Genomic DNA, 27,176 nt, shown 5'->3' with positions numbered 1-27,176 from the left:
ATGAAGAAGCCATAAACATCAGTAAGATGCATGTGAAGACCCCCTTATAGGTCTTTTTAGGACTGTAAAAGCCGCCATCTTGCACGTTAAACCCCCATGGGCATTTTTAAAAGTTGGCAGGTATGAATTCACCATAATAGAATTCCCCGATGACGGGATGTAAAAGTACAGAGCCACGACATGTATGTAACAAAGAAACATAAAAAGGCATATAGACAAAGCACATACCAAAAATGAAAGACAAGCAACAAGCAAGTTTTACAATAGCACAATAACGGGATGTATAAGTACAGAGCCACGCTATATATATGTATTGAAGTAACACTAAAAAGCACATAAGCAACAATGAAAGACAAGAATACGAGAATATCATAAACAATATATCCATGGCAGAATAATCAGTCCGTTGATTGTGGCCATTACCTGGCAGAGGCAGAAGAACAATAATGACAGGGTGTACTCGTACCACAAGTATCTTAATCACAATAAAAACAGACAAATATTTCACAAAGAAGTCTAAAAAGGGGGTAAACGCATGTAGACACTGATAGAATCATAAGAAACAATTTAATATTAAACATTATTTAAAGAATAGATTGACTTTCCATAATGGCATCGATTTCCAACAGGTATATACATGTGTAGTGTAAAGTAAAACAGGTATATCATTACAAGGACGTATAGGCCTAGTTATACACGTCCTGCCCTTGATCATTTGTATAAATCTACCATGTGGTCTACCTTGTGACGTCATTGTAAGCGGGTTTTGGATCTTGCATCGTCCAATTGGTTTCTTTCCCCCTTTCTAAACAAATCCCGCAAAGTTGCAGCCTATCAGCTCGCTGGTAATATAATAATGAATGTTTAAACATTATTTATATAAAATTAAGGTCTACACAAGGACGTATAACTAACGTCCTTGGTCTACAGTAGTAACCGTTTTATAATATTAAATGTTTTAATCAGTATAATAATTTAAACTCTTTGTTCTTCAAGAAAAGATCACCCCACAGTCACGACGAACCTAGATTACAGATAAATATATATATAATATCAGAGGCCCTACTAGACCAGTGGCGGATCCAGAACTTTTCCTAAAGGGGGGACCGCTGACTGACCTAAGAGGGGGCGCGCTACAGTCATGCTCCACTGATTCCCAATATAATCAACCAAATTTTTCCCACCAAAGGGGGGGCCTGGCCCCCCCTGTATCCACCTATGTAGACAGTTAGTTCAAATAATTATGACGTCTTGGAAGGCTGTTTTAATTTAACGGAAAAGTTCGGGAAAACGAAGCACGAGTAATAAAATTGTAAATATTAAAATAGGAAGGAAGAAGTACTTTAACTTCAGAAGTTATACTCAGTTGTTCTTGGAGATCATGCAGCAATTTATTAATGGAAGACCAGTTAGCGTCTGCTAGTTAATTTGATGGCACTGGCTACGGTTACATGGAAATGTAAAAATAATAAAAATATTATTGTTACATTGGAGACTAAATGCCGGAATGCATTGTTCAGCTGTTGTTGGGTAAGGAACCTATTAATTACGAATGTAAAAATAGTTATTGAGGCTACGGTTACATTGCGTTATTGTTACATGAAAAACAGCAATGTACGATGGGACTAGGTACTAAATAATAAAAAAATGAAGACATTTATTTTAAACCGAAATTACGTCCTCCGTGCATGGATGCATGTATACAAAAGTTCACAGTATATTAGTTCAAATGCATATCAAGTTTTAAATTTTTCACCCAAAACAAAACGGTTAATAGGAATCTCTTACGTGGCACATGAGAATTTCTAATTTTAGATGAGAATGTGTTCTTTAAGAACACCAAAGCCATTAATACGTAGAACTATTTTTAAAACACCATTTGTTGAATAATTTTTTTTATTATTTAACATTATTACAAGTAGTATTTAGTAGATATGAAAGAATTCAGCAACAAAACTATAGAAGATTTAAGTTTAATATATCTAGCGTACATTGCAGTTTTTCATGTAACAATAACGCAATGTAACCGTAGCCTCACTAATTACTGTTACATTCGTAATTAATTGGTTTCTTGCCCAACTTTGCATTCCGGCATTTAGTCTCCAATATTATTGTTACATTTCCATGTAACCGTAGCCAGTGCCTAATTTGAAGTAATTTGATAGCAATTAAGGGGGCTCCCATGTATAAATCAAATTTTATTTTTAATATAAGATTTGACTATATTTTTAGAAAAAGGAAATAAAAAATGTGGTCATCGTTCATTTATCGTTTATGCTCACAATCTGCCTCTGAAAGAAAGCATACATTTTTGTTATTGTCCTTTTTTCTGTTGAACTAATAGGAGAAATATTGGTAATATCGAAATAAAACAAGAACTAAATTACAGAAATCACTTAAATTTTCATTACAATTATTTAGTTTATGTACAGCTAATTTAAAAACAATAATAAAAAATATAAGTCACCAATGAGTTAAAAAAGATATATCAATTTTAATGCCAAAAAAAGGCTAAAGGGAGATAATTTTGTGCTTTTTCAATGATCTAAACATTTTAAAAGTCATCTGGGGCCAAAATAAATCGATTTTTTTGGTTGATTTTTGTACAATATCATAAAGTAAAAACTAATAGTAAAATAAATAAAAGTTGTAATGAAAAAACAAATTCTTTATTTTTCCCTGAAAATCTTGCACCCACAAGCCTCCTTTTAAGGGTTCCACGAAACACGCAAAATAAATAGGGGGAAAGACACAGCAGCCAAGTTGAACCAAAACGAGAAAATGAGAAAATTACAAGTGTAAAACCATTCATACGATAAAAACCTAGGGTCTAATCTATTAAAAAAAACAAAAAACAAGAAACACTTACTATGAATGAACCACATCAACAAACAACAACTGAACATCAGATTCCTGACTTGGGACAGGTGCAAACACATACAGCGGGATTAAACGTTTTAATGGTACCATTGACGGTCTCCCTTATCTGAAAAAATAGTGTAACATCACAACATTGAAAGACACACTATCAAATATTAATTGGAATGGCTTAACTCAATCAAAAAATGTTGAAACACAAATAAACATAAAAACCTCAACTTTGAAAAAAGTTACGCCATATTAAACACAGGTAAATGAAAATAATTTTGTTATTTAGTATAATAGTAATACTTCTTCTGTCTGTATAATCTTACGTTTAGGAATACCAATTCAAGATTTTTTTAGTAGATCAATGTACTGAATCTGCACTCTTTGTGTAGATACAGATAAGGTCTAAATGCACTGAATCTGCACTTTAGAACAGTATCTGACACTTGTATAGATAATATAACATCTCTGCCAAAACAGTTTATTAAGGCAAAATTGGCAGGACAATATAAATGCAATCATTAATTAAGTAGTTAATTTCTGTGTCATTTGGTCTCTTTTCGAGAGTTTTCTCATTGGCAATCACACCTCTTCTTTTTTTGAAATCTTGTATATAAATGAAAAGTAAAAATAAAACTTGGACTTTGTTTCAATGTATCTATTTTTAGAAACAGTCCCACCTCGCTGTTCTGTGTGAGCCAAGGCTCTGTGTGGAAAACCGTATTTTGGCCTATAGTAGTTTTTCTTTTACAAATTTTGTCTTGGATCTAGAGTTGTCTCATTGGCACTCACTCCACATCTTGTCATATATCTTTTGCATTAATGCTAATTAATAACTTAAAATGCTCGTTAAAAATGTGCTTAGTTTCACCTCAATAAATTCTAATTTTTAACAGTGTTACTGCCATTGTAATTTAAACTTATTTTGGCTAAAAAAAACCTTGATGGACAAAGTAAACCATGCCTGTAAATGTTTGTTTTGAAATATTAAGCGATGGGGGTATTAAAGAAGACCTTATTATGCAGGCCACATGAATGTATTTTAAAGTAAGTTGGAGTTCTTCACTCACCTAAAGTGGCATTTATGATTTCATGAAATAAGTATCAGTGAATAGACCAATAAATATTATAAAAAATATCAAAAATCCTATTTTGATATTTATAAGTAGTCTTATATCAGGTATTGGGTCTATATATCTAAGTATTTCCAAAATTGTATTGAAGCTAGGTTATTTAAATGTATGATTGGAATTAGATAAAGTTGATTCACAGCTGTGAAAATTGTATTTCTGAATTTATTTCAATCTTTGCAGATGATAAGCTTTGAAATGGATGTAGACAATTCCGATAATGATTCAGTAGTTACTAACTCAACATTTAATGATCCATCAACAGAACTGGTTCCCTCTTTACAACAGTAAGTTGCTGAATTATTTTTCTTTAGTTCACATTACAATCAAGGAAGGTCATACTTTAAAAGGGAAGTTGCTGAAAACAAGAAGTACAATAGCCATTAGGACTTAACAAATGTATGGTTGTGGAGAAATACTGGTTTCAAATAGAAAAGGGGAGAAAACTCATATAAGGGTTAACCAAAACTCTTCGACTTAAATAGGTTGAAGTTGCACCTTTTTGTAAACAGTTATTTGGCAAACACATCATATTATTTACTGTCACAGTTTCTTTGGAATAAAGATAACGAGCAAAATTCAAAATTTATTACATGACCTTGACCTCAATTTCCTTCAAATGGACTTCATATCAATTTATCCAACAAATCGCCTATCTTAAATTTTCAAAGGGAAATAACTCCCATAAGATGTTTTCCGATCACTCAAGTCAAAATTAACCAAATCATTCTTATGAGGAGACGAACAATTTGGTGAAAACAGTTTGCTAAAATCTTATATGGTTTAAGAGATATAGTGATAACAGGAAAAAGGGGATGCGGGGAGATAACTCCTATAAGAATAAGTGTTCGGTCACAAAGGGTGAGTTTTGAAACCCCCATTACTGTACAACATCATTGGCCAAAAATCCATTCAATATCATGAATATGTTGCAAGACAAAAAAGTATCTCAGACGGCAGAAGAAAAAAAAAAAAAAAAAATCAGAAGAAAAACAAAAGGTCTTTCCACGAAAAGTAAATATGATAAAACATGTTATTTTCCATATTAATATTAAAATTCTTACACTTGAAGTACCTACTACTCTCAAAATTTGCTTATTCCATTAAAGATCTAGATATTGCTACCTCAAAATCCAAGATGTAGGAAGATACCTGAGTCACCTTAACCCAGAGGCGGATTTAGGGGCGGGTGGGGGGCCTTTTTGGGAAAAAATTTGGTTGCTTATATAGGGAATCACTGAAGCATGACTGGAGCAGTCAGTGGGCGCCAACTGATGATGAAATGATGACAATAAATTTGACATTTTCCAAAACACTATACATAGAAAAATAAGACTAAACAAACAAGCCCCTCCAAAGACTGAAGGTGGTCTCATGCAAAAAGGTATAAAGCAGATTCTGTACTGATTTCTATGTCTAGCCATATCTTTATGTTGTTTGTTTTATCCATTTATGTTATACTTCATTATAAGCCGGAAATTTTTTTAATGTCATTTCTTCTCAAATTATAAATGAAATGATCATCATTTTTTTTCTTACTTTAAGTTTTCTCTTGTTGATTACAGCCACCTGAAAGATGAACAATTGCTACCAGGTATACTATAAAACACTTTATCACATAGTTCATTTGAAGGTCATATTTTTGTACACAACATATTTTGTATCAGTTTTTATTTTTTACCTTCAAATCGTGTTTTCTGGTCATTGGTACCTAACAAAAATTGATACAGACTATATTGTTAATTAAATTTAGATTCCGACATAATTCCAAGTCCAGCTTCTTACCGGTATGCAAAAAAAGAATTGAATTTACTAGGTACATCATGTAAAAATCTTGATAATACTTACTTAACCCCACACAACATGTTTGCGCTTGTCCCAAGTCAGGAGCCTCTGGTCTTTGCTAGTCTCCTAGCAAAAAAACAGAGATTTTAATACTCTTCTTTATCATAAAGCCACAGTCAACAGGTTCAACGTAGTGCAACAGCTCTCTCTTAATTGCAAGTTCAACATGGGCAGATTCAGAACTTTTTATAAGGGGGCCTCTAGTCAGGCTTCAGTCATTCCCTACATAATTAATCACATTTTCCCCACAAAATTGGGGGAGGGGCAGGGCCCCCTGAATCTGCCTATGTTCAAGACATTCCCTTGGAACATTTTGTAAGTTGTGCTACACCTGTTATTTAACACAAACACAGGTGCTTAGCATCCTTAAATATTCTCAGCCGAAAAAAAAGGAGCTGTGCATTATAGTTTTGTGTTCATTACAAGTTACTTGTATGTACTGATTATCAGGTGTTCTGCATAATGATACTGCAAGACATCAGCTCACAGGCTCACAATATGAAGGTTTCATCAAGTGGGCACATGTATATGTGTGTTGTATAATCATATTTTATGATAGAAACATTATATTTTCTTTGTTTCTCAACCAAACAAAAAGATGAGTTGGTAAATTTCGTTCCAACTTATCAAATTATAATATAACCTAAGTAGGAACAAAATAATATTAATATCAGCAATATTCTGGGTCGGATGAATTTTTAGTAATTAAGGTCAGGTCACTAAGCTTTGTATAAAATAGATGAATTGGAATTTTTTAGTTTTTAGAGAAAATTGCCAAAATTGACTAAACAATACTTGATTTATTTTTATGCCCCACCTACGATAGTAGAGGGGCATTATGTTTTCTGGTCTGTGCGTCCGTTCGTCCGTCCGTCTGTTCGTTCGTCCGTCTGTCCCGCTTCAGGTTAAAGTTTTTGGTCAAGGTAGTTTTTGATGAAGTTGAAGTCCAATCAACTTGAAACTTAGTATACATGTGCCCTATGATATGATCTTTCTAATTTAAATGCCAAATTATAGTTTTGACCCCAATTTTACGGTTCACTGAACATAGAAAATGATAGTGCAAATTTCAGGTTAAAGTTTTTGGTCAAGGTAGTTTTTGATGAAGTTGAAGTCCAATCAACTTGAAACTTAGTATACATGTGCCCTATGATATGATCTTTCTAATTTAAATGCCAAATTATAGTTTTGACCCCAATTTTACGGTTCACTGAACATAGAAAATGATAGTGCAAATTTCAGGTTAAAGTTTTTGGTCAAGGTAGTTTTTGATGAAGTTGAAGTCCAATCAACTTGAAACTTAGTATACATGTGCCCTATGATATGATCTTTCTAATTTAAATGCCAAATTATAGTTTTGACCCCAATTTTACGGTTCACTGAACATAGAAAATGATAGTGCAAATTTCAGGTTAAAGTTTTTGGTCAAGGTAGTTTTTGATAAAGTAGAGGTCCAATCAACTTGAAATTTAGTATACATGTTCCCTTTGATAAGATCATTCTAATTTTAATGCCAAATTAGAGAATTTATTCCAATTTCACGTTCCACTAAACATAGAAAATGATAGTGCGAGTGGGGCATCCGTGTACTGTGGACACATTCTTGTTTCTTTGATTGATTATTCAATTTTTTATACGACCACAAAAGAATTTTTGGATTGTATATAAATGGTATGATGTCTGCGTCGTCGTCTGAAGACACATTGGTTACAGTACAATAACTTAAGTGTAAGTGAATAGATCTTTATGAAATTTTTTCAGAAGGTTCAATACCACAAAACGAAGGTTGGGATTGATTTTCGGGATGATGGTCCCAACTGTTTAGGAATCAGGGGACCAAAAGGGGCACAAAACAAGCATTTTCCTAGTTTTAGGATAATAACTTGTATATAAGTATTTCAATTGTACCACAATGTTTAATACCACAAGTAGAAGGTTGGGATTCATGTTAGGGGTTATGGGGCCAACAGTTCAGGAATTAAGGGCCAAAAACAAGCATGTTTCTAGTTTCCAGACAATAACTTATGTCTTAGTGTATGGATCTCTTTGAAATTGTACCACAATGTTCCATATAACAAAGGGAAGGCTGGGATTGAGTTTTGGGATTATTGCTCCAAGGGGGGTTTCAATAAGTTTGGGGGGGATTTTTGTTTACCGGTAACAATTTTTTTAATGGATTCATATATTTTTTTTCAAAATTTTTCACAAATTTTCACAAATTTTTGAAAAGTTTCAAGCTGAAATCTTCAATTGCACAGTATTGCACAATAGATTTGTAAGATCTTGGACCACATTTATTTTGTGTCAGAAACCTAATTATTATGTCAAAAATTTGATCACAATCCAAATTCAGACAGTATCCCTCCCAACTGTTCAGGGTTCGACCTCTGCAGTTGTATAAGGATGTGCTCAGTGCAGCATTTTATTTGAATGAGTAAATGTTTTTATTAAACATGCAATGTTTATATGTTTTTCAGCAGAAATATGTTCTCCAATTATACCTATAGCAACTAACCTGTTGAGGAATATCAAATGTGCCAGTCTGAAGAATGTGGTAAGATTTAAGACTTTTAGATTGCATCATCGTAATGGGTGTTCCAGCTACGATTTCAAAAGGGCAGTGTGCCAAGCCTTTAAATGGCTTTAAATGTGTGAAATGATAATACAAAAAGGGCATTTTTTAACGAAGATATTATTCAAAACATTTGTCTTCACAGCTTAATGCTTCTCATGGACTAGTTAATAAGTGTTTAATGCCCAGTGTCATGTATTTTGTGGATAACCAGACATGAACATGTTAGTATTAAATAAAATTGAGAATGGAAATGGGGAATGTGCCAAAGAGACAACAACCCGACTATAGAAAAAAACCACAACGAATATGCATGTTAACCATTTTTTATACTAAGACGAACAGTTTTTTGGTCTTTAAAGTAATAATGGAAAATATATTTATTGACCAGATTTCTGAAGGATTACCGGTATTGGTTATTGAGATTATTTGATCAGGTGATGTACAGCGGCTTGGCTGGCAGCTGCCAAACAGTGTCTGTGCATTAACTTGAAAACACTTTGACCACTCTTTTCAAATTTTGATGTGTTTTTTCCTATGACCTAATAAAGGTCGTTTGATTTTCAAAATTTTATCTTTCATTGTTGTTGATTTGTAGCCCTCGTCAGTGTCCAGTTTTGCAAATATCATTTTTATACAGGAAAATCTGGTTTGCTGTCACTCTGACAGCCTCTTGTTTTAATTGATACTTTATCCATTATCAAGATGTCAGAAATTCAAGCAATAACAATCTATTCTTTTATAGGATGAAGATGATGCTTCTGATGCCAGCTCAGTCTCTCAGTCATTGTTAACAACAAGCAATACATTGAATTTTTCTGTAATACCATTTAGTGACAAGGTAGATGAATGGAAAGAGATTCTAGTCGATAGAAGAAAAAACTTGAAAGAAAACAAAGATATTGAATCTAACTCGTCTGATGATGGCATTACAACGGAAATAGCTGATAGGAACGATCTACTAGATGATACTATCCCACATTTGGATGGAAAGAAAACCAAACTGATTACACAGGAGTCCCATGATTTTGGGAGTGTCAGCCTTATATCACACAGTCCTGTTGGAGTATGTAGTCCAGATAGAGTGAGGGAAATTCCTGGGATCATTACTGAGTCACAGGAAACATGTATGCCAGGTTTAGAAACACAGATGAAACAGTGTGAAGTTAACCTGCATCAAGGTATCCTTTTGGAATCAAAAGACTGTAGCATATTGGGATAATTTATATGGACAGTTTAATTAAGGCATTTGTTCCAAATGGTTCCTTTTAAAAATAATACTCAAATTAGCCTGTGTTCCATGTTTTATTTTTGGATAATGGGAAAACTAAAATTTACAAAACATAATTGAATAAATTAATAAAATACTCCAAGATTGATTGTTGATTGTGTAACGTCCAGTGGCAAATATTTCATGCATGTTTAAGACAATTGAGAGTACAGCTTAATTTCAATATATTGAAGAAAGCTCACATAATGAACATCATAGCAAAATGATTTCTAAGTAATCTAACTAAGGTGTGAAATCTTTACCAAAAGGCCATAAAAGAACCATTTCAAAAAACCCCTGATAACTATTCATTGTGTTTACTTGTTATTTCCAGCTTTGTAGTTTTATTCACTTAGAGTTATGTCCCCTCACACAGATATTTTCAAGAATTTATTGTTTAATTTCTACATTAATTTAGTTTGAATAATACCATTTTTTTGGGGGCATTTTTCTGAGGAAATGTTACTGTATTTTAGATCTACAAAATATATTTTTTTATTTCAGAAAATCAAGTTTTCTCTCAGTCAACATCAAGTATATCATCATTAGGGGACATCAATGACAGTAATGATAACAATGTAAGTTTGTGTATATAAACATAACATTCATGACATATGACAGTTTTATTTGTGTGTATGGACTACATGCATGACATGTGACTTTTGTATACATTTGATTCAGAGTGCACCTTTTAATCTCACTTAGTGTTCATATATCTAGACTACATGGACTTAGATTGCACCTGTAAGCTCTTTAAGTCTTGTAAATATTAATGGAAACCATTTCCCTTTTTGGGGATATAATTGAAAAATCTGCTGTTTAAGATTAATAGTTTTAAGTGTCATCTCAAAAAACGAAATGTTTCTGTAATTTGGAGGGTTAGGTTTCATTTTTTGGCAAATGGGAAAAACATACATCATGTACATTGTAACACGCTCGTCTCTTTTTCAGTACAAGAAAAAAGAAGAAGACATTTTGTGTAAAGTTGAAAAAATGCAGAATAAAATTCAAAAGAAACTATCCTGTGTATCAAGAACATCTGCACAAGGTACCAGAATAATTAAATACTGTCAATTCAGAAACTATTGCATGCATGCAATTATTATTGTGATTGTTGAAAAAAAGACATTAATGTGATATTTAAGTTATTGCTATATATCAGAATGTGTTACATAACATAATGGTTTACTTATACAAATTGTGACTTGTATTGAGAGTTGTCTTATTGACAGGCATACCTCACATTCTTATATCTATGAATACTAATAGAGCTACAGTATACTAAGTTGAAACTTTTCCAAAATTTAGATTGAAGATTAAGAGTTTTACCTAACATATATACATACAAATATATATATACATGTATGTAATATAACTGAAGAGCTAGGTGCTGTAAATTTAGAAATTATTGCGAATTTTATTATTGCCAAAAATGCGACAGAGTTGTAAATGCGATAATTTCAACTTGCATTTTGAAATGATTTATACCAATTAAACAGGATTTTTTCTCAAAATCATAAAAATTATAATTGCATTTCAGTCTAAAATGACAAAATCGCAATAATAAATACACACAATAATTTCTGAATTTACAGTAAGTAGATCTAAGATATCCTTTTGGGTTTTAAAGAGTTGATTTGTCACTTTATAATTGACCCTACTTCTACTTTTATTAATATCCATGTATGTTTTATTTTTGTCAAAAAGCGTCTGCTCCACATGAATATGTAAATCAGGCTTGGATTTACCCTTTGTCAGATATTAACATTTGTCTCTTTCAGATACCGATGTTATAATACAGCAGAAACTTCATGCAATCAAAAGTATGCTAATAAGAATAGCAGAAAGACATAAAGTCGAAAGAAACAAAATAACAATTGACATAAAAAGAAGTGGAAAATTAAAAAGTGAAAAAATTGCATTAAAGCATAGCTTACAGGAACTAAGTGTTAGACAGGAAGCACTATTTAAACTTTTTCAGAAACATAAAGAAGTAACCAGATTGATGAAAAAGGATCCAAATTTTAAGGAGAGCTTTGGTGTTGTGCCAACAACTGCAAATAAAAGCTGCAGGGAAAAAGGTAAGATGGTTGGTGGTTTAAACAAAAATATTACAAAATCTAAAGAAAATGTAAAAAGTATAAAGGTTGCTGCCGCTACCAACAGAACAGGAAACAAGAAGTTTGTAGAGGAACAGAATTTCAACAACTCAGCACAGAAATCACAGAATGACAAAGGTTCTGTTAATATTGAACCTTTAACCATGTTAACAGAGGATCCTAATTATACCATAAGCTTTAATGGGACAAGAGAACTGTATTGTGAGATGGAAGACAATGGGACAAATGAAAATGTGACACAGCCATCATGTAGGGAAGATTTGGATATGGATGCAAGAGATGAAGAGAGAGATGTAATTGAAAGTAGTTTGAAGAGGACAGGACTTAATGTAACAAGCATACCCATGCTTAAGAGTTCCATTTACAATATGAAGCAAGCTATGCCCAAACAAATTAAGGTTGGGAGAGAAGCTCAGCAGGTAGAAATACAGGATAAGCCCTGCATTGAATCTGATTTACAAATAAGCCAGCAGAAGTTTTTATATGATGAGAACTTTAATCAATGCTGTCCAGTCAGGCAAGATTTATTAAAACAACCAGTTCAGCATGTGTCAGTCTTGCAGAATGAGAATGCAGAAAAACCAAGTTTTGGTGGTGATAATTTCAAAAGTAAACTAGTACAAAAAGTTACTGTAGCACCACCAGCCTCGCCTATTGATTTATCACAAAACACAGATTCAAATGAAAGCTTGTCATTATTGGTGAGACCAGATGTTAAACAGAAAAATACCTTATCTTTTCTATCCGTGCCATTCAGCTCAGTTTCATTTAAAGGGCCAGAAGTCATAGAAATAGAAAATGATATTGACATGGGTGTAGTAGAAGTAAACAAAACCCATGTAAAAAATACCAAAGGGGATGCTACAGAGGACACGGGAGAATTTCAAGGTCAAGGTGTCAGAAATAAAGAAAAGAATAATCAGGTAAATACACTAGGCAGACAAACAAATACAGAGATGGAAGATGTTGGAGCTCCTAATATCAGAAACTCATACACTGACAGTAGGATAAACACTGGAAGGATCATAACCAACAAGGTGATTGATAAAGAAAGAGATAACCCAATGACCTCTGGAGGAGTTAGAAATGCAGAGGTGGGAAGAAAGACGAACACAGGAAGGGTTATAATACCAAAACTCACATACAGTCAAGGAAATGAAATATTCAATAAAATTAATAGGAAACGTGAAATGGCCTTTGTAGGAAAGAAAATTACAACTGCTGGAGGCAAAAAAATAAGACCAACTACACCCAATGAAGATCACAGAAATACAGACAACCAAAACTTCCATGGCGGTCTTACTTACAGTTGCAACAGAATGAGAGAAGGTGGGAAGACACACAATGAAATGATGAGAAAAGTAATTGACAAAGCTATGAAGATCATCAGTGAGAAGCCATCAGGGGCGAAACCTTCATGTGTTGTAAATAGCACACAGTTAGAACAGGCAAGACTTTACAGAACAGAACAGAACAAGGTAATATTATACAGAATTTATGTTGAAACTGAATAGGAATATCATAAAAGTTAAAAAGACATTCAACAGACTAACAGTCGAAATGGAGAAATAAAATATATTCAGGCTAAACATGGTGTTTAAAAATGGATGAGAGTCAATACCATGCATATATGCAAAGATTTTAATTATCATATATATATGATACATATATCCTCAGCTTGTCTCGTGGGCTTCATGCTATTAAGAATGTATTGTGACATCACAATTTTCTTTGGAAAAGCATGTATAAAGCAAATTCATATGACGTAAGAAAACATATGATCTGATTGTGTATGCATTTAAAAGCTCTAGGCTACTAGCTATATAGAGATTGATGAGTATTTATGTGTCTAAGCTGGAAATTTCTTTTAGAGTGTGAAATATGGAATAAATAATTTGTGATGATTATATTTAATTTACATTAGATAAGATGATATTATGTGCCATGGGTTATTTTTTTTTTTAAATTAAAATGGTTCTTCTAGAAGCATTCTTTGTTTCAGATATGTAGCTTTAAATTTCTACATCATTTCAGACCCCACCATTGAGTCCAAGAGAAGAATGCAATGATATATCTCCAAGCGTTGCCTCATTTGCCACTTTCAGATCTGCTGTTACTGAACATTTTCCTGTCGTGAGACCATCTACACAGGTTGAGTATTTTACTTTTATTGTCTATGAATTAGGGATTAATCCATTTAATGCGAGTGGCAGGGTAGGAGCGGAATCATAATCTCCACCCTCAGCCAACTTACTTAATAATTTTGCATTCATTGAATTGACATACCAGCATCCATTTATAAAAATTTGACAAATTCCCCATTTCCATTCTCAATTTTATCATACCTGTCAACTGACCTGTATTCTGCGGGTGTGACCCGAGATTTTCACAATTGTGAGGGATCACCCGGGACACCCGCCGGGTCATTGAATAACACAGGAATTCCAAAAATGACCCGTTTTCACCTGGATTTCTTAGCCTTGAGATTGATTTAATAAGTGATTTTCCTTTGAAATACCGGCAAATTCGTAATTCTTCCATGAACAGGAAGTTCAGCTAGCTGTGTAAACTGTCAAATTAAGTGACCAATTAAGTGCATAGTTTCACTTGACAGCTTTGATGCCAATCACACTGATAATTAACATCTAAGCTTTAGGTCGTAAATGAATTTTTCAACTTGAGTTACTTCCCCTTTTTTGTCACCATTCAAAATTGTTCCTTATATTTACTCTTTTGGTAAAAAAGATTAAATCTTTAAAGAATAGAATTCAAATACATATTGAAATGTAACTTTTCATTATTTTCATACCTTTATACAATTATAAAAAAAAAGTTGAAAATTATTTTTTTCATCTAAACTTCCTTTAACTGTTTAAATTTATTTTACTATACTCTAATTTCAACCCATAATCATTAGTTAAAGGAAAATTCCGCGATTTTTTACTTATCATCTAATTATGTTCATCTTAACATAAAAAACACATTTGCAAAGTTTTAAATTTATATTCCTTCTAATAACGGAGAAAATCAAGTATTTGTAACTTTTTCGGTTGAATTCTCGAGTGGGTCGTGACGTTTTAGCCCGATTTGTTGAATTCTGGGAAAAAATCAAATCTGTTTAACTCTTATAGCTTATCGACAATATACGTAATTAAAAGCGCACAGCTGACGAATGGTCGTAGTTATTAACCACAATATAAGAATGAACGAAAATGAATATGCATATACCGTTTTGTATTGATTGAATTAAACTCCTATAAAATTATCTCTAGTAAATGTTTTCGAATAAATTTCATTAATTATTGTTGAGATTTTTTTCATAAAATATTTATTGAACATTTTTACTGATATTGAACTGAAAATATTTCAGTTCTATTTACCGTTATTGTTTTAATAATCATTTCAATGCAACTAATGTGTGAGCAGAGTGTGTATATTATTTTGTAAAGGTCACTGTATATTTCTCGGCTTCAGGTCAATTCGTTTACCTTGTAGCTATTTAGCCGCAGGTGTGAGTTCAAGCGTCCACAGGTATGAATGTTGTTATTTGGAAAGGATAAACAGAAAGGATTAGAAAGAGTATGCTGTATTTAATACACTAAGATTTAATACATGATGAGAATAAAGTTACAATAATTAAATTGTGTAAATTAATTGAAAATAAAATTCAGATTCATAATTCCGAAAGTGTATAAAAATAAAAGGAAACAATTTTGGATTACTTTCTTAGCGGCAATTGGCGTAAAGATTCAAATATGTAGTAAAAAATAGTAGTTTTAATCTTTAATAAAAACTAAATGCAATATTTCCCAATTTGATATACCATTGCACATCTGTTTGATATCATTGACTTCACCGGAATTTCTTAACTTGTATTCAAATCTGGCTGTGTTTAATCTCATAAAACTATCGCAATCAGTTTAAAGTTTTTAATTGAAAAAAAAATACAACATACAACATCCATGATTTTTTTTTAGTTTCTTTTTAACATTTCATTCTTACATAATTAAATTCATTTGACAATCATTTACACGAACTATTTGTGAAAAGAATACCAATGATCTAAGCTAAGGCATTATTTTTTTTGAGGATTTTTATTCATTTTTTTTTTTAAATTCTATGATGATATTTGTGCAATGTTGAACATGATAGCCGTCATTAATTGAAATAAGTAATACAGTAGTTGTAGTAAAACTTATATTTTAGTCATGCATAACTGATATTGACGAATTTAGAATAGTTCGTCCATACATCGTTGTTCTTGAAACAATCATTATTAGTATACATGTAAGTTTCCTGACGTATAAGCGCCATTGAGGATGAGCTCTAGAGAAAGCAGACTAGTAGCGTTTCGTTAGTTTGTTTGTTGGGAAAGGAGAGGAAATGCAACCACTTGTACAGATAAACGACAGAATTACCATACAATATAAAATTGAGAATGGAAATGGGGAATGTGTCAAAGAGACAACAACCCGACTATAGAAAAAACAACAACAGAAGGTCACCAACGGGTCTTCAATGTAGCAAGACATTCCAGCACCTGGAGGTGTCCTTCAGCTTACAAGCTTTTATAGTCAACACAACCAGAAAGAGTTCCCATCGTTGGACGGGGAATATGAAGGCTTCCAAGAATGAACAAGTGACATGTCTAACTCTGAACAATTAGAAAACGGACTATCGACATCGACCGCTTGTTCTTGATATTTGAAACTGCATGCATATATACGTATACGTTTATGATAGTGATGAGTTCTTGCGTCTGACAAAAACTAAATTCCTTCATGGTTATATCTTGCCATATGTTTATATTGGTTTATAAGGTGATTACTCAAAATCGTTATTTGAAGATGTAGATTCATTTCAATACAGAAATTTCGTCTATATATTAAGTTTCACAAGTGTATACCATGGAGAAGCTCTGAAGGTACATTTCTCCCATTTTGTTTGGGTGTGAACCATCGATGTTTACAGCAATATCAAAGAATAAGATGCTGATGGTAGAAAGAACTATGGGCGTCATGTGGCAAATATTACATGCATATCGGACCATGAGTTGTCAATCTGTATGAAAAGCTTTCCAATACAACCATATTATTGAGAAGGAATGTTTACATGCTATACTCTCGTATTAGTATTACAGGGTTCTTGTGGCGTCCACCTTAGACACACATCTTTTAAAAAAAAAGGACAGAACCAATTTAATGTCCTATTTCCCTTGAATACCAAGAAAGAAAATAAATCCCGAAATTAATTTGAAACTTTGATACTCAATAGTTTCCCAGCAAAATATTCACATCCCTTGGGGATAATTAGTGTTCGTCCAGTGGCATATATAACAATTGTGATGACGAATTCCTTCCTTTGTTCGAGAACAATCTTATTGAAATATAAATCTGTGATTTTACTATGTCCACAAATTCGATGAACCAAAGCAAATTATTCATCGACCTGTATTCAAATCAAATTGGTTCTCTTCTTCTTCTTCTTCTGATCGCCGCGATATAGCCTTTTTGTGCTAATGCGGCGTAAAGCAACCAACAATCAATCAATCAATCTTCTTTTTCTGGTATACAATAGTCTATCGACATTCGATGATTACATACTGTTGGCATACTTGGACTAGTCTATTTACAAAACTTTTACCCCAATTTATTCAAAATATATGTTTTTTCTTATGTTCAATGTATACATGTATATATTTTAAATTGCGCTATAGTTCCGTAACTTTCTACCCAGTCGTATAAACGATTCGTCGACAAGTGCGTACATTTTTTTAAATCAATATTTCTGGTATGTTCCAATCTGTCCTTCACTATTGACAATGAGTATATATTACATTTTCCCAAATTCACCCTTGGAAAAAATATTTAAATAGATTTTAATTTCATCAAATCTTATTTTTTGGGTATTATTTATATTTTTATGAATAATATTCTTTACACCAGAAATGTTATTTATAAAAAAGCGTATGAGTTTAGTAATGACAAGTAAGACAGAGTTGTATATTATACATCTGATAGTTCAAAATGGAAAGTTATAAGTTATCCGCCGTGTACACTGATCAATACCTGCAGAGGTGAAACGATGCATGAACTTGCAAGCCCGACAGGAAATTGCTTGAATACCTGGACGTGTCGCCTCACACCCCTCACAATACCTTTGGAAGTAATACCTTTAGCCATGCTGGTGATCAGATGAGGGAAGATCAGAATTTATTTGAAAAAAGTTTATTACTTTAAAGAATTTAATTTAATAATGAACAAATTAGATTTTCGAAAACAATTTTCACGGAACACTTATTTATGATTTCAACTTTGACTTTTTACCTAATTCCAATATCAACAGTTTAAAAACAACAGACCATGGTAATTTAAAAAAAATAAGAATATTTTCCGTATCAAGTTAGTTAGTCAGATAAAACAACCATACGATTGAAAAGATATCGACACGCAATTACGACTACATCGGTTACTGTAGTTTTGTTCCTTTGTGGTTTATAGACATATCGTTGTTATTAGTCGGGAAAGAAGACAAAATGGCCGAACGCAGAGAATTGATACTCTAAATTTAAAATCGCTGTTTATACTGAATGAACATAATATCAATTTTTGATTTTTTTGCGAAGTTTCCCTTTAATGTTTAAAGGCTAACTAGCCAGTTTCTTACTAATATTGTAGAATGTTACTTTGAGTTGATAAGTGAGGCTGTAAATATATCAACAGAACACCAGATATTGTAACACTAATAAATCAAAAGCTTTTTAAAGTGCAATGGAATAATATTTAATAAAATTTTAAATTACTTCACCAAGTGAACATGTTTTGTAAAGTTTGATTTAAATTATAAGATAAATGTCCCCTAAATACTGAAATTCAGCTCGAAAAAGTTTGTACGCGTTATGACCTGAGATTTCATTCTTCAATGCAGGCAATGACCTGCATTTTCACCATCACAGGTTGACAGGTATGATTTTATGTTTCTCCTACCCTCCCATTTTAAAGGAATAGCCATGATAATGACACATTTTAAAAGTAAGTTGAAAATAAAAAATTTTGATCACAGATTTTTTGGAAGGAGATTCGGAGTATTAACATGATCAATCCGTCCAATCAAAAGAAATCTGAAATTGGAACAATAAAAAGGTAAGGACAGATTTTACATATTGGCCAGCCTGCATTGTTTAAAGCTGGACAGGGACAGTACCATTAGTCAATTCCTGTTTTGCCTCTTTTGATAATATATCTCCCCATGTATTTATCTATTGCGAATAAGTTTGTTTTTGTGGGTACCAGTTTTAGTTGTTCATGAAAAAAGGGTTATTTTGATGGATGCTTGATTTTGTGGTTTTAACAAATTCTTCATACGAGCCTACTGAAAAAAATTATTTTGTTATGCATTTGAATATTTTCTCCTATACATCTGCAATGATTTGGAGTATAATTAATGCATATACTCAACAGGAGTATCTACTTTGCATGGTACACTTCTTGTTCTGAAAGTGAGTTACCTTCATATAAACATTTAAAGTACCTAATGGACAACTTATTGATATAAATGGAGTTGTTTCTCTTCCTATCAACAACTTGTTCATCAGTAAATATGTACTTCTTTAAAGTCTCTTTATCTTGCAAGTTAATATGCCATTATATAAATTTAGACATTAAGATAAAAAAAAAACACACATTATTGTCTCTGTGCTAACTACCCTATAGCTAATTTAAATAAATTCCTCTTTGAGTACAATGACGTTGATAATGTAAAATAATATTTTTCCTGATGTCAAACTGTGACATATCAGGAAAAGATGCATTTTTATCATTCAGACTGATTTAACTTGAAAACCAGGTCATGGACCCCTCTTTTTTAAAATGTCATTAGGTTTGGTTATATGTATGTCTAAGACTATTTAAACCATTGTTTATGAATAATGTTTTCATAATTCAAAATTTGAAGTAATTTTTTTTGTGAAACCTATTCCTTCGCACTTGTGCAATATTTTAAAAATGAACAGTAAGTGAAACAGCATGGACAAATTACATTTATTTAGTTTGAAACCAGCACTTTTGTGATTTGAAAGTAATAATGAAATAGTATATGTAGGATCCTTCAATTTATGACAATTGACTTTTTGTAGTTATTTTTTTCAGGAGCCAGGTCTCCAGGATATATTTAATGGATTAAAGTACCCACCACTTCATCTGCTGATTAACAAAGGAATTATTAAACCAGGAAGGAATATTCTGACAGTTAATGCAAAGGTAAGATTTATATACTGTAAACTCAGAAAAAAAATTAAAAAGAAGAAAAATGTGAGAATAATTGTTGTGATTTTTGAGCATACAAATAATACTATCACAATTTAAAATGCAACTTTTCATTTTTCAGAAACTTAAATTATCCCATCATATTTTATGCAATGATGAAAACATAAAAAAAAATATGAATTTACAGAACTGTTTTCAGTACATCAGATATACCAAGTCAGGGATATCACAGTTTGATGTGTTTGAGCTTTAGATTTTGCAATTTATTAAAGGACTCTCCATTTTGAGTTTTAGATGGACTTTTTTACAAACTCAGTTTTAAGAAACTAAATATTGCAAGTCTGGCAAGTTGAAAAATAGTATAAATCATCACTATAAGAATTAAGAGATATGTTTTAATTGCCAATGAGACAACTATCCACCGGAGACAAAAAAAAATGAGATAAGAAATAAACCTTAGTACATCTGACAGATGGGACCTTCAACAGTGAGTAAAACCCATGTCGCACAGCTGGTTTTAAAATGATCTGAAATGACAAGTCATATAATGTGATAAGTGAGGTAATTTTGGGTATCCAATATTTTCCAAGAACTCCAGCAGACATTAATAGCTATTAGATAGATATCTAGCAGTATATATTTTAAATTCACATAATTTGCAATAAACAGAATATTGCTTTTAGCAAATCTCTGGAAATATTGAGAAATTAGTAATTTTTAAATAGCATTTTTCGGATGAAATGAAAAAACATAGAACCATGTTCTACTGATGAAAATTTGGAGAGATTGTAATTTCATTTTGTTTGTTATATGATGTTTCAGGGTAAAGATTACAGATCCTCACTTACTGAAGATGGAAACATAGAGAGCTTAGGTGGAGAATTGTTCCTGACACCAGTTAAATGGTTGGCGGCTATTCTTGGTAAACCAGTTCCTGATGTAAAGAAAAGTCAAGCTTACAAACAGGTATTCAATATTCATAACTGTTACTGTGGATACATTATTATTTGTTGGATATCAGTTTTCATGGGTTCATCAAAGAACAAAAGTACTGCAGGATTGTATGCTAACTTTTGCAAAATGAGGAAATCAAAATTAATGTGCATAAAAATATGCATTTTTTTGTCAATTTGTGAAACTTGGTACCCACGAAAATTAATGAATCCACAGTTACCTACATGTCCTTTGAATTGAAAGGTTATCATTATCAATTCTTGAGGCAATAATGGTTCATGTAAATTCTCTTGACTCTGAACCCAAAGTGGTCAAGCTTAGAACTATCAAAGAATATTGCTAAATGCGAGCATTAAATTGATATTATAGATTAATAGCTGCTCTAGTGAAGGCATACATTTTTAGCTCACCTGGCCCGAAGGGCCAAGTGAGCTTTTCCCATCACTTTGCGTCCGGCGTCCGTCGTCGTCGTCCGTCGTCCGTCGTCCGTCGTCGTTAACTTTTACAAAAATCTTCTCCTCTGAAACTACTGGGCCAAATTAAACCAAACTTGGCCACAATCATCATTGGGGTATCTAGTTTAAAAAATGTGTAGCTGACCCGGCCAACCAACCAAGATGGCCGCCATGGCTAAAAATAGAACATAGGGGTAAAATGCAGTTTTTGGCTTATAACTCAAAAACCAAAGCATTTAGAGCAAATCTGACATGAGGTAAAAATGTTTATCAGGTCAAGATCTATCTGCCCTGAAATTTTCAGATGAATAGGACGACCTGTTGTTGGGTTGCTGCCCCTGAATTGGTAATTTTAAGGAAATTTTGCAGTTTTTGGTTATTATCTTGAATATTATTATAGATAGAGATAAACTGTAAACAGCAATAATGTTCAGCAAAGTAAGATTTACAAATAAGTCAACATGACCGAAAAGGTCAGTTGACCCCTTTAGGAGTTATTGCCCTTTATAGTCAATTTTTAACCATTTTTCGTAAATTAAAGTAATCTTTTACAAAAATCTTCTCCTCTGAAACTACTGGGCCAAATTAATCCAAACTTGGCCACAATCATCTTTTGGGTATCTAGTTTAAAAAATGTGTGGCGTGACCTAGTCAACCAACTAAGATGGACGCCACAGCTAAAAATAGAACATAGGGGTAAAATGCAGTTTTTGGCTTATAACTCAAAAACCAAAGCATTTTGAGCAAATCTGACATTGGATAAAAATGTTTATCAGGTCAAGATCTATCTGCCCTGAAATTTTCAGTTGAATCAGTCAACCCGTTGTTGGGTTGCTGCCCCTGAATTGGTAATTTTGTAGAAATTTTGCTGTTTTTGGTTATTATCTTGAATATTATTATAGATAGAGATAAACTGTAAACATCAATAATGTTCAGCAAAGTTAGATTTACAAATAAGTCAACATGACCGAAATGGTCAGTTGACCCCTTTAGGAGTTATTGCCCTTTATAGTCATTTTTTAACAATTTTCACAAATTTTTGTAAATTTTTGTAAATTTTTAGAATATATTTTCCACTATAATTACTGGGCCAAGTTCATTATAGATAGAGATAATTGTAGCAAGAAGAATGTCCAGTAAAGTAAGATCTACAAACACATCATGATCACAAAAACACAATTTTGTCATGAATTTATCTGTGTCCATTGTTTAATATGCACATAGACCAAGGTGAGCGACACAGGCTCTTGAGAGCCTCTAGTTCTGAATCTAAATGAATTCTTGTTTAATCTAATTATTTGATGTATGAATGTAAAGAGACATTGGTTAATTATGTCAATAGCAACCCATCAACTTAATTCAATAGTTGAAAACAAAAATGAAACGGAACAATAGATAAACCTGCTGTCTTTTAAAATGATAAAAATATGTTCATTCACCTTACCAAGTCATACATACATGTATGTATGTGTATAATGAATGAAGGGTATAAAAAAGAATATGTTTGTTTGCCCTAACCCTTCATACCCAGAAAAAAGCTGCCGACTCAGAATCTTTAAAAAAAAAATATATATATTCAGCTAAAGGCATGAAGACTAAAAAATATCTGACTCTTCAATTTCTCTTTGCTAAAAAAAAAGAAAATGTCTACCAACCTAACTACACACTTTTCTCTTCCTTGGGGTTGGGTTTGGGCAAACCAAAATATTTTTAAGTGTGATCCAATATAACTGACATACTCATTATTGGTTCCTGTACCACAAGATTTTAAATTGATTGTTTTTTACAGGTTCATTACAAAGGGATGTCATTGATAAGTATCTTAAAAGAACCCACCTTAGTAGTACATGATGAAGGTAGGCATATGAAATAGAAAATATTGAATTCCTTTCTTATCTTACTAGGGGTAAAACCTGTTTTATTGAAACAATATAGAAAGATATAATACAGCCTCTATTATAACTCCATGATCAATTATATGTTGGAGATGGTAGAACCTCTGAAAAATACTGCTTTAAATTTCCAAATAAAGTGAAATATTGCTTAGATTTGGATGATTCTTTACCAGAAAAAAATGTCTATTATGGTAAATTTTAGATTTTTTTTTATGCCCCCTTCTTATTGGAGGGAGCATTGCATGAGCTTTACCCTAATCTGTCTGTATGACAACATAATATGACATGAATACAGCACAAATAAATACAAGAACACTCAGGACAGAGAAATACATAAATAAATAATTACATTAGATGTATGTTTCATTATAACACGTTATTCTGATTGGCTTATTACACATCACATGTTATTCCTTAAGCAATTGCATTACACAATAAAACTTATCATTCATGATAACACGAGGTCCCACAATAAAGTGCACAGGTGAATTAAATAAAAATGATTCATGTTTTCATGGTCCTAGCTAAAAAAATGTAATTATAAGTATTGAATGCTTCTTTTTGTAACATCATAGGGTTGTAAAAGCCTTGACCTTGCTCACATTTTTTAGAATGAAGTGCTTCCACGCTTCATACAAACTGTACTTCGGTCAACGCTTTTACACCCCAATGAAGTTACAAAAAGAGGCATTCAATTCTTAAATAATATAACTGAACATTTTGACATGTTAACCTCAGAATAACAAGGAATATCTCACATTAATTTGGGACAGTACACAAAACAGAGTAATAGAGTTATGTATGTCACAAGAGTTTATCCACTCCTCAAAAAGAGACATCACAGGAAAATTTATAAAAATTAGATATAAATCAAGATTAAGTTTGTAATTATGTTATATGATGTATTTTATAACAATTACAAGAATATAAATATAGAATTGTGAAATATTCATAAAATATTCAAAATTACTTTATTGCTTTTCAGAAGATGACAACAGTCAAGATGAAAACAAAGAAATAGATAACAAGTAAGATCACATTATTTATAAATTTACTAAAGTTTTAAATTACGAACCTCATTATAGTTCCTTGAGAATATTTCACAGAAAAAAAACATTTTTTTAAACTTGGAATTGGTAATTTAATTCTTCATGTAGGTGGGTAAGTTGTAACATATACATTTTCTATCATAGTAAGTAGTCTCATCTTAGTATCTTAAGATGGAAATGAAAATTGACAAAAATAAAAACATGGCCTTAAAATTCAGGCATCAAGTTAAGATACAAAATAAATGACTGTCTCCCTGAGTGATAGTAATTTTGTTATATGGTTTGATGTCTCCCTGAGTGATAGTAATTTTGTTATATGGTTTGAAATCTCATCTTCATATACTAAACTTGATGCTGAAATAGTCATTGGGTCTGTTTATATTCCACCGTAAAACACAAAATATAGTTCACCCAACGCCTTTCGCGAAATCGAAACTGATATTCTAAAATTTTCAACTAAATGCAAATATATGTGCTTAAATGGCGATTTCAACAGTAGAACATCGACTGATGCTGATTTTATCCCAACTGATGGAAATGATATTTCTGATATTCTGAATTTACCGGAAATCACAGAAAACGACACCTATAAATTTGAAATCACAACATACCGATAGCAAGAAATAATAAAGATAAAACAAAAAATAATTATGGGAAACTATTACTTGATTTATGCAAATTTACAAATATGTATATTATAAACGGCCACATAGGAGAAAATATGGCAGGGGAACGGACCAGCAAAAATGCTGCAGTTGTTGATTATTTCATAGGGTCGCTAGATTTTATTAACATTATCTCAAATTCGAAAGTTTTAGATTTTAGTTGTTTATATTCCGATATCCACAGCCCTATAGATATAGATGTCGACATAAATAAATGTACATGTGAATATGGATCTGTGCCGATTAATTCAATGAGCGGAGAGAAAATAAAGAAATGGGATATAAACAAGAAAGAAGATTTTATTATAAATTTAGACAGAGAAAAGATTTCTGAATTAGAAAATTATCTTGAAGAAACCAAATCTTTTCCTGCTGATTCGAACATTATTAACAAAGCTGTAGAAAATATTACAAACATATTTGTTACTTCTGCAAAGAAAACATTCGGAACATTAAAAAACAAGTCAAAGAACGAAAATACCCCTCAGAGTACCAGATCACAAGATGAAAAACCATGGTTTAACATAGATTGTAGAATTGCTAGGAAAAATGCGAGAAAATTCAGAAGAAAATATAAATTAAACAAATCCATTAATTGTAAACCAGGAATATAAAAAACGCAGTGAAAGACAATACAAAAATACCATGAACAGAAATATAAAAAAATATAGGGAAAATGTGCGGAATGATATGAAAAATATGAAAACCACGAACTCAAAAGAGTACTGGAAAATTCTAAATGGAGGCTCTAGGAAGAAACAACCAAATATTTCAATTGAAAAACTTTATGATTTCTTCAAAAATTTAAATCAAGGAAATATAGAAGAAGAACAAGAGCTAAACCACGAAGAGATTGAAAGAAATATCGAAAATAATTTCTTAAATGAAATGATTACGCCCGATGAAATAATAAAAAATATAAAAAACTTGAAAAATAACAAGGCAAGCGGTGATGACCTGATTATAAACGAATTCTTCAAAGCTACGTGTGCTTCAACAGATAAAATTAATATCTTTGTAAAGTTATTCAATCTTATATTTGCTACAGGAATCATACCAGACAGTTGGTTATCTGGAAATATACACCCTTTATTTAAAAATAAAGGAAATCAACAAGATCCGCAAAATTATAGACCTATCACTATTCTTAGCTGTTTTGGAAAACTTTTTACGTCCATACTAAATGAACGATTAACGAAATATTTCGAGAACTTTTCAATAATACATAACAATCAAAGTGGCTTTAGGAAAAAATATTCAACAACAGATAACATATTTATATATATTACAAAGTCTCTTCGACCTAGCTAGATCGCAAAAGAAAAAGTTATTCTGTGTTTTTATTGATTTTGCTAAGGCGTTCGACACAGTTTGGAGAAACGGCCTATGGTTTAAGATGGCATTGAATCACACTGATGGAAAAATGCATACAGTAATACATAGTATGTACAACAATATATATAAAATCAAGAGTTATATACAATAATCAAAAATCTGATTTTTTCCCATGTAACACTGGAGTTAGACAAAGACAAGGGGAAAATCTTTCCCCTCTATTATTCTCTTTATATATTAATGACCTCACTGATTTTTTGCTATCACATAATGTGAAAGGTTTGTCATCAATATCGAACTCCCTTGAAACTAGCCTCAATATCTATTTAAAGCTGTTCATTTTATTATATGCCGATGATACTGTTCTAATGTCAGAAACAAAGGAAGACCTTCAAATGCAATTAAATTGCTTCAGTGAATATTGTGATACTTGGAAACTTAAAGTAAATACATCTAAGACTAAAGTTTTAATTTTCTCTAAAGGAAGACAGCCTAATAATATTAATTTCATTTATGAAGAAAATGAAATTGAAATAGTGAAAGAATATAACTACCTTGGACTATTGTTAACAAGATCCGGATCCTTCAATAAAGCAAAGAAAAGACTATCAGAAAAAGCAACAAAAGCTATGTACAACGTTATTAAATAAGGGAGGCAGTGTAATTTATCAATTGAATGCCAATTAGAGTTATTTGACAAACTGGTGAATCCAATTCTTCTATACGGATGTGAAGTATGGGGATTTGGAAAAAA

The 27,176-nt window shown here is 32.0% G+C and overlaps 1 protein-coding gene across 2 annotated transcripts in view; it reads left to right on the top strand.

Annotated features, from left to right (window-relative positions):
* Positions 1-726: 726 nt before the first annotated feature.
* LOC143076112 (uncharacterized) overlaps positions 727-27,176 on the top strand; it is a 34,393-nt gene continuing 7,943 nt past the window's right edge. Inside the window, exons 1-13 of one of the 2 annotated variants that reach the window (XM_076251765.1) lie at positions 727-845; positions 4,182-4,285; positions 5,564-5,592; positions 8,324-8,397; positions 9,161-9,596; positions 10,190-10,263; positions 10,637-10,733; positions 11,467-13,283; positions 13,840-13,956; positions 19,953-20,063; positions 20,892-21,035; positions 23,268-23,334; positions 24,359-24,401. In XM_076251765.1, coding sequence (XP_076107880.1) covers positions 4,182-4,285; positions 5,564-5,592; positions 8,324-8,397; positions 9,161-9,596; positions 10,190-10,263; positions 10,637-10,733; positions 11,467-13,283; positions 13,840-13,956; positions 19,953-20,063; positions 20,892-21,035; positions 23,268-23,334; positions 24,359-24,401 — 3,113 coding nt within the window. In that variant the 5' untranslated portion in view covers positions 727-845. Of the gene's footprint in view, positions 846-4,181; positions 4,286-5,563; positions 5,593-8,320; positions 8,398-9,160; positions 9,597-10,189; positions 10,264-10,636; positions 10,734-11,466; positions 13,284-13,839; positions 13,957-19,952; positions 20,064-20,891; positions 21,036-23,267; positions 23,335-24,358; positions 24,402-27,176 lie in introns of both variants that reach the window. The other variant, XM_076251764.1, reaches the window with a different exon arrangement.

This window comes from Mytilus galloprovincialis, chromosome 5 (assembly GCF_965363235.1).
Source record: "Mytilus galloprovincialis chromosome 5, xbMytGall1.hap1.1, whole genome shotgun sequence".
Taxonomy (NCBI): domain Eukaryota; kingdom Metazoa; phylum Mollusca; class Bivalvia; order Mytilida; family Mytilidae; genus Mytilus; species Mytilus galloprovincialis.
Note: the sequence above shows the minus strand (reverse complement) of the source record. Positions and strands in the feature narration are given on the sequence as shown.